This window comes from Argopecten irradians, chromosome 12 (genome assembly GCF_041381155.1).
Source record: "Argopecten irradians isolate NY chromosome 12, Ai_NY, whole genome shotgun sequence".
NCBI classification, from domain to species: Eukaryota; Metazoa; Mollusca; class Bivalvia; order Pectinida; family Pectinidae; genus Argopecten; species Argopecten irradians.
The window spans coordinates 929,237-938,022 of NC_091145.1; the positions used below are offsets into that span (position 1 = coordinate 929,237).

The following is an 8,786-nucleotide window of genomic DNA, read 5'->3' on the forward strand; positions in this document are numbered from 1 at the left end:
TGGGTATATTTTATAACATGATTATATATCCTATGTATGTAGTTATCCATGGACTGATACAGGCAATGATGAATATATATACCTACCAAGTAGTAGAGTCTAATCATTTTTTTTCATCGTACATGTAACATGTATGTCAGATTCGCGTGAAAGTAGACGAAAAAATTAACTGTTATGCGTTTTATAACATTCTACAATAGCTAACCCCTTTCTACAAGCTTTATTTTGAAACAGGATCGACCGAGCAGGCCTAATTAGAGACGGATAATAAATCAAATACATTATGTGCGTTGTTATGCTGATGTTCGAACGGACCGAAACATTTAAAGATAACAGACATCCGGTACGATCACAGCCTTCCGGTACGTACGTGGACGGGTACAGTCAGGGATACAGTCAGGGATGTAACTGACGGCCGTAGCTGACAGCCCCTGTTGCACAAGGGAGCTAACTGAGGCGGGAACCAGTCTTATTCATAAGCAGTTGAATTAGAGTTACCTCCCTTAAGTACTTCCTTACTTCCTGCTGATGAATATTACCAAAGATGAGCGAAAATGGGTCAAAAAACATCTTCGTTGGCCTCAAAAGTATCGAAGTCGGTATCATCTTTGTTTACTGGTGCTGTAGACGAGAATCAGACATGCCAGAATAGACTTGCAGTGACACCATTCGTCTTTAAACGTTCAGGGTATGACTGTCAAAAATTTCTGTTATGCTTTAGGCCTAAGCCTCGTCTAACATCATGTAACCCAGATTGGCGCATCTTTTTCTTATTTTAAACATCTATTTGTGAAGGTTGCAATATAATTCCAATTTTTGCATTAATCTTACAAGTAGACTCTATCATCACTAACTTGCGTAATGTGCAAACTAGCCAGGAAGTATGGATTTGCTACTAAAAAATAGATAAAATTACTTTAAAATTAACTTTCCCAAATATTTTCATAAATCGCATTTATCTGACTATGATTATGAAACATAATATAAATGCAAAATAAGATTTATATGCTTGTTGGAAACAGGTCCTGTAGCACTGCTGAATCTGGCTATAATCCTATATATCTAGATTTGACTACTGTATATAGGCAAATCTGACAACACGTATACAGGATTAATTCGAACAAAAGTGACATATCTAGTCACAAAACCATCGAAAATTTAATGACGAATCTTGTGTATCAACAGAACAAAATATCTTTGTTATCCAAGATAATTTCAGGTGATTTTCTATCCTACATGTATGTAAGACATATACACTAGTACTGTATTTCTAGTATCGGTTGTATTTTCATGATCGAACATAACTTCCAAGCAAGTGACCGATGATCAACTATAATGATTGATCATGAACTGAAGTTTACTTCACTACGATTATAGATTTCATTTTATTAATTACTTTTCTACAAAATTACCAATCTACTTTCACAATTTTTGACAATTGAAGTTTGTTACCGCTATTTCTCAGAAAGTACTGAAGGGATCTGTCTCAAATTTCATGTGCATGGTTCCCTAGGTCCCTGGTTATGCATATTGCATTTTGGTACCAATCGGTGAACAAGATGGCCGACAGGACGCCATCTTGGATTTTGATTGTTGAAGTTTAATTTGTTACCGCTATTTCTCAGAAAGTACTGCAGGGATCTTTCTCAATGTTTATATGAAGTATGTAGTAAAAGTTTAAAAAGTATAAAAATTTCCCCCTTTCCATTGTCAGGAGTAGATCATTCTTTGGTGGGCGCCAAGATTCCTCTGAGATCTCTCGTTTGATAAAAATGTTTAAAGCCACTTTGTGTTTTCATTTTACTGAATCCTGCATTTGGGGAACTACCATATTTTCTGGACAATAAGTTGCAACTGTGTATAAGTCGCAAAGGCCTTTTTTACGATTTTTTAAGTTTTCGTAAACCCATAAGTCGCACTGGTAAATAAGTCACACCTAAAAGTTAGGCCAATGTACCCACGTAACCCTCGGTGTACATATACGATCGCGATCTCTGAAGCACAGTAATGATTATCGATCAATTAGAATAACTGAAACTATCTGTAAACTTGTACTGTAAATAAATAATAAATAACACTCACAATGATGTAAATATCTTGAGTAAAAATAGATTTGGTTATGTTTCTGTCCATTGTTTACTCTGCCATAACTCAAATGCAGGACTGTTACTCAAATGCAGGACTGTTACTCAAATGCAGAACTGTTACTCAAATGCAGGACTGTTACTCAAATGCATGACTGACTCAAATGCAGGACTATTCCCCATATACAGGAGTGTGCCCAACCTGAGTATGGGTACATAATTTTGCACACCTGACCAGTTACTCGATCACCATGATTTTGATTCAGGTTTTGTTTGTTTTAAAGAACAAAATCAGAATAATACGGCCTCGCTTCGTAAAGGTATTTATTAAAATATGAAATGTTTGATATGAAATAGAACATATATAGGTATTGTAGACCTCTTAACAATGTTTAGTTTATAGGGCAAGAAATTGCATGGGATTTTACGGCAAAGCTTTATGCTATGGAAATTGACAACAATCCTAGCAATCTGATTGGTTCAATTATTCCAACAATTTACTAACACCACCTGGTGACAAAATTTTCCAAAAAAATATTACCACAATTATTCAATATCATTTTCTGTGCTAAGGTTCAAAGTTTGAAACTTCATTTCAAGTGTTATTTTTAGTCACATGTATATTGAACTGAATGTCAGCAGCTGAAAATACTTTAATTATGCTGAAACAACCAATATATTGGATGGACCAACCACTAGTTTTAGGGTCTTCAAATCGATCTATTGAGATAAGTGGGATAACAATACACTTTCTGAATGAGATGTATATATAAAGGAAATGAAGTAGCTTCCGAAAATTTGGGGAGGTAACTTCCACAACAAAATAAAATAACTAAAATACATTAAAGTTATATGTGCCGTAACTGGGCGATAATTTTGACATGCTATTTTTTCATCATTAATTTATCAAAAACCATAAGGTTTGATGAATAAAGCCTTATGGTTTTTGATAAATTAATGATGAAAAAATAGCATGTCAAAATTATCGCCCAGTTACGGCACATATAACTTTAATGTATTTTTAGGTCATCTGACCCGAAGGGTCAGGATGACCTATAGTCATCATGTTTCGTCCGTCGTCGTGCGCCGTCCGCCGTGCGCCGTGCGCCGTCCGCCGTGCGCCGTGCGCCGTCCGCCGTGCGTTAACTTTTCACATTTTGAACTTCTTCTCAAGTTTGACCAGTGGGATTGAGCTGAAACTTACCTGAAATGATCCTGAGATGGTCCCGACAAAGTGTTGTTATTTTTCGGGTCGATCCGAAATCCAAGATGGCCGCCACAGCCGCCATCTTGAAAACACATTTTAAACTTCTTCTCAAGTTCTACCGGTGCGATTTGGCTGAAACTTGCATGAAATGATCCTGACATGGTCCCGACAAAGTGTTGTTATTTTTCGGGTCGATCCGAAATCCAAGATGGCCGCCACAGGCGCCATCTTGAAAACACATTTTGAACTTCTTCTCAAGTTCTACCGGTGCGATTTGGCTGAAACTTGCATGAAATGATCCTGACATGGTCCCGACAAAGTGTTGTTATTTTTCGGGTCGATCCGAAATCCAAGATGGCCGCCACAGCCGCCATCTTGAAAACACATTTTTAAACTTCTTCTCAAGTTCTACCGGTGCGATTTGGCTGAAACTTGCATGAAATGATCCTGACATGGTCCCGACAAAGTGTTGTTATTTTTCGGGTCGATCCGAAATCCAAGATGGCCGCCACAGGCGCCATCTTGAAAACACATTTTGAACTTCTTCTCAAGTTCTACCGGTGCGATTTGGCTGAAACTTGCATGAAATGATCCTGACATGGTCCCGACAAAGTGTTGTTATTTTTCGGGTCGATCCGAAATCCAAGATGGCCGCCACAGCCGCCATCTTGAAAACACATTTTAAACTTCTTCTCAAGTTCTACCGGTGCGATTTGGCTGAAACTTGCATGAAATGATCCTGACATGGTCCCGACAAAGTGTTGTTATTATTCGGGTCGATCCGAAATCCAAGATGGCCGCCACAGGCGCCATCTTGAAAACACATTTTGAACTTTCTCAAGTTCTACCAGTGCGATTTCGCTGAAACTTGCATGAAATGATCCTGACAAGATTCGGACAAAGTTTTGTTATTTTTCGGGTTGATCCAAAATCTAAGATGGCCGCCACATTTTGAACTTCTTCTCAAGATCTACCAGTGCGATTTCGCTGAAACTTGCATGAAATGATCCTGACATGGTCCCGACAAAGTGTTGTTATTTTTCGGGTCGATCTGAAATCCAAGATGGCCGCCACAGGCTCCATCTTGAAAACACATTTTGAACTTCTTCTCAAGTTCTACCGGTGCGATTTCGCTGAAACTTGCATGAAATGATCCTGACATGGTCCAGACAAAGTGTTGTTATTTTTCGGGTCAATCCGAAATCCAAGATGGCCGTCACAGCCGCCATCTTGAAAACACATTTTGAACTTATTCTCAAGTTCTACCGAAGGGATTTGGCTGAAACTTGCATGAAATGATCCTGACATGGTCCAGACAAAGTATTGTTACATCTCTGGTTGATCCCAAATCGAAGATGACAACCATGACACTATGTATAATTAAGTTCCTATATTTAAAGGCCCTTGGGCCTCTTGTTTGAAATAAAATTTGTTGAAAGAAATTGAAAATGATCCTGACATGATCCTGACAAAGTGACACCATATATAATTAATTTTACTATTGTCAAGGTAGTCAGATGACCGTTAAGGCCCTTTGGGCCTCTTGTAGTTATTCAAATGGCTTCAGCTGACTTATAAACGTTAGTTATAACACAGAAATTTTGTACTGAAAAATTGTTGTTTTTATGCCTTAAATATGTTTGAATGAAAAGACCTGCAAAAGTCACTTTATAATTACTAAAAACATTGTACAAATGTGTAATGAAATTATAGACCATAATTTGGCTTCATGGTCTCACCGTATGTACTCATTTCACTTTACTATTGATGTAAATAAATAATTTTTGGCACTACTGCCAAAAATCACTTTCAGCTCTTATTTGTACAACTTATGCATTGAAAGCACTGTAATTTTCAAGAAGTCGGTAACTTCTGGTGATGAATAACATATTAAAAGCTCATCTTGATTCGTGAGTATGAAAAATACGGCACATATAACTTAAATACTCGTAACAAATGAACAGTAAATGTTAATATTAAACAAAAAAGAAATTAAATAAAAAAGGAAATCAATTATATTAAATATCATCATTAAATTTAAAACAGGTACATGTAAATAACGTTTGCTAATATTTTATCTTTATTATACAAGTTTTAGATATTTGGTAAAATGTTGATAAATTATAAATTACAATAGGGAAATAGAGTTAAATCCTTTAAATCACAACTAGTCATAGCGTTCTGCATGGATTCTAACCAAATTTGGCCAGAAACATTCTTGGGGGAAGGGGAACAGAGTTTCTATAAATTTTGCAGAATATGCATTAATGTTGGCTCTGACCCACCCAGGGGCAGGAGAGGCAGGGCCTGATAGGAATTACCTCTATTTCTCCTTAGAAAAGAAACAATGAACCTGTATTCAAAACATAACTTGGCATTACATAACTACCAGTAAGTGTGTGAATGACTATTTCCGTTTAGATCACCATTAATAATGATATTACCAAATGTCTGTTTTAATTTGTTGTAGGTCTATGTACTTTGATGAAGATGGAGACCTCGCTCATGAGTTTTATGTTGAAATCATTGAGGGTCATCATCATTACATGAAGAAGCAGTATCGTAACCTTCGCCCTCAGGTACACAATCATTTCTCAAAAATGTATTTTGTCCATGTTTAAGTTACGTTATCAGTTTTGGAAATAAAAAGTAGTTAAATAATCTAAAAACTAATAATTTTTATCATCAAGTTGCTTTACATTGTACATATAAATATAGTAAACTTACCGATATGATTTCAAGTACAGTGTTCATTTAAATTGTCTAAACCAGAACCTGTACAAACCGGAAACTTGTCCATACCGATTAATTTGTGTGGTCCCGGCATATGAATTAATAAATTATAGTACCTAAAAACCTGTATAATCTGGAACCTGTCTACATTCAAATCTTAGTAATCTTAGTAATTTTACTCGATCTACTTTTCTTTTCAAAATTAACTTGGTCAAACCGGCGATGATGTTTTCAACCACACTGAGCAATCAAAACAAAAACTATCTATTCACGCCTTTGATTCAAAGCTACCGTCCGATCATGAGGCGCCTACAGGGGATTCACATTTGATTTCTGTGATAGTAAAACGTCGTAGGTCATTCCAGGTATGGATGTATTTGGAGCGCGAAACTTTCTTATGAGAAGTATCATGGTGGCCAAGTGAGCTATATCGGGGATGTAATGATATTGCTGAATCTAATTGCAAATTTACTTGACACATGGTAATTGTATCATTAGCTCACCTGGCCCGTCCGTCCGTCTGGCCGTCAACATTTCCTTTAAAACGCTACTACTCCTAGAGTTCTGCATGGATTGTAACCAAATTTGGCCAGAAACATCCTTGGAGGAAGGGGAACAGAGTTTGTATAAATTTTGGCTCTGACCCCCTGGAGCAGAAAGAATGGGGCCCAATAGGAAATAAGAGTTGAAAGAGTTTAAATTCCTTCAGAAAATATTACTTGGCATTACAAACCAGGTGAGCAATACAGGCCCTTTGGGCCTCTTGTTTTCACAGCTTGATGTTTAGCAACGCTCTGACATCTTCCATCTGCCTTTCAGAGCAATGTCATCACAACTAACCATGAATTGGTTCTATCCTATATAAACTGGCCACTTGTATCAATGGAACAAATTGATTGGTCCCGATAACAACCAGTTTATACAAGTTTATACACTACATATATTCATTACAACATGTATTAATTTACCATTGCTGTGCATAAATACTTGAACATGAATTAGCTTCATATGAACATAGTACTTTTGATATGGCACTTTTTCAAAATAATTTTTTTATATTTGTTATACAGGGTGAAGTTGACCTTCCCCATCCTCGCCTCAACGCAGATTTTCCTATTGTAATTTGTGAAGCACCACGGTGACCCAGGACAGAGGGACACCAATACAGTGTGTCCACAAATAGACATGAGGAAATCTACACAGGACAGAGGGACACCAATAGTGTGTCCCAAATAGACATGAGGAAATCTACACAGGACAGAGGGACACCAATACTAAATAGACATGAGGAAATCTACACAGGACACAGGGACACCAATACTAAATAGACATGAGGAAATCTACACAGGACACAGGGACACCAATACTAAATAGACATGAGGAAATCTACACAGGACACAGGGACACCAATACTAAATAGACATGAGGAAATCTACACAGGACACAGGGACACCAATACTAAATAGACATGAGGAAATCTACACAGGACACAGGGACACCAATACTAAATAGACATGAGGAAATCTACACAGGACACAGGGACACCAATACTAAATAGACATGAGGAAATCTACACAGGACACAGGGACACCAATACTAAATAGACATGAGGAAATCTACACAGGACACAGGGACACCAATACTAAATAGACATGAGGAAATCTACACAGGACACAGGGACACCAATACTAAATAGACATGAGGAAATCTACACAGGACACAGGGACACCAATACTAAATAGACATGATGAAATCTACACAGGACACAGGGACACCAATACTAAATAGACATGAGGAAATCTACACAGGACACAGGGACACCAATACTAAATAGACATGAGGAAATCTACACAGGACACAGGGACACCAATACTAAATAGACATGAGGAAATCTACACAGGACATAGGGACACCAATACTAAATAGACATGAGGAAATCTACACAGGACACAGGGACACCAATACTAAATAGACATGAGGAAATCTACACAGGACACAGGGACACCAATACTAAATAGACATGATGAAATCTACACAGGACACAGGGACACCAATACTAAATAGACATGAGGAAATCTACACATGAGGAAATCTACACAGGACACAGGGACACCAATACTAAATAGACATGAGGAAATCTACACAGGACACAGGGACACCAATACTAAATAGACATGAGGAAATCTACACAGGACACAGGGACACCAATACTAAATAGACATGAGGAAATCTACACAGGACACAGGGACACCAATACTAAATAGACATGAGGAAATCTACACAGGACACAGGGACACCAATACTAAATAGACATGAGGAAATCTACACAGGACACAGGGACACCAATACTAAATAGACATGAGGAAATCTACACAGGACACAGGGACACCAATACTAAATAGACATGAGGAAATCTACACAGGACACAGGGACACCAATACTAAATAGACATGAGGAAATCTACACAGGACACAGGGACACCATACTAAATAGACATGAGGAAATCTACACATGAGGAAATCTACACAGGACACAGGGACACCAATACTAAATAGACATGAGGAAATCTACACAGGACACAGGGACACAATACTAAATAGACATGAGGAAATCTACACAGGACACAGGGACACCATACTAAATAGACATGAGGAAATCTACACAGGACACAGGGACACCAATACTAAATAGACATGAGGAAATCTACACAGGACACAGGGACACCAATACTAAATAGACATGAGGAAATCTACACAGGACAC

General features: G+C 37.6%; 1 protein-coding gene across 1 annotated transcript; it reads left to right on the forward strand.

The window, feature by feature from the left end:
- Positions 1 to 361: 361 nt before the first annotated feature.
- Positions 362 to 8,487, forward strand: LOC138336983 (tumor suppressor candidate 2-like). The gene is made up of 3 exons (XM_069286634.1): positions 362 to 688; positions 5,762 to 5,870; positions 7,095 to 8,487. Exons 1-3 carry the CDS (start codon positions 555 to 557, stop codon positions 7,164 to 7,166), a joined length of 315 nt encoding a protein of 104 aa, XP_069142735.1. The 5' UTR covers positions 362 to 554; the 3' UTR covers positions 7,167 to 8,487.
- Positions 8,488 to 8,786: the final 299 nt, after the last annotated feature.

Bases quoted from the DNA above. Each gene is read 5' to 3' on its own strand.
- LOC138336983 (XM_069286634.1), top strand. From the start codon at position 555: ATGGGTCAAAAAACATCTTCGTTGGCCTCAAAAGTATCGAAGTCGGTA. The intron at 689-5,761 runs GTATGACTGTCA...AATTTGTTGTAG, and splicing joins TTCGTCTTTAAACGTTCAGG to GTCTATGTACTTTGATGAAG. The intron at 5,871-7,094 runs GTACACAATCAT...TTTGTTATACAG, and splicing joins ATCGTAACCTTCGCCCTCAG to GGTGAAGTTGACCTTCCCCA.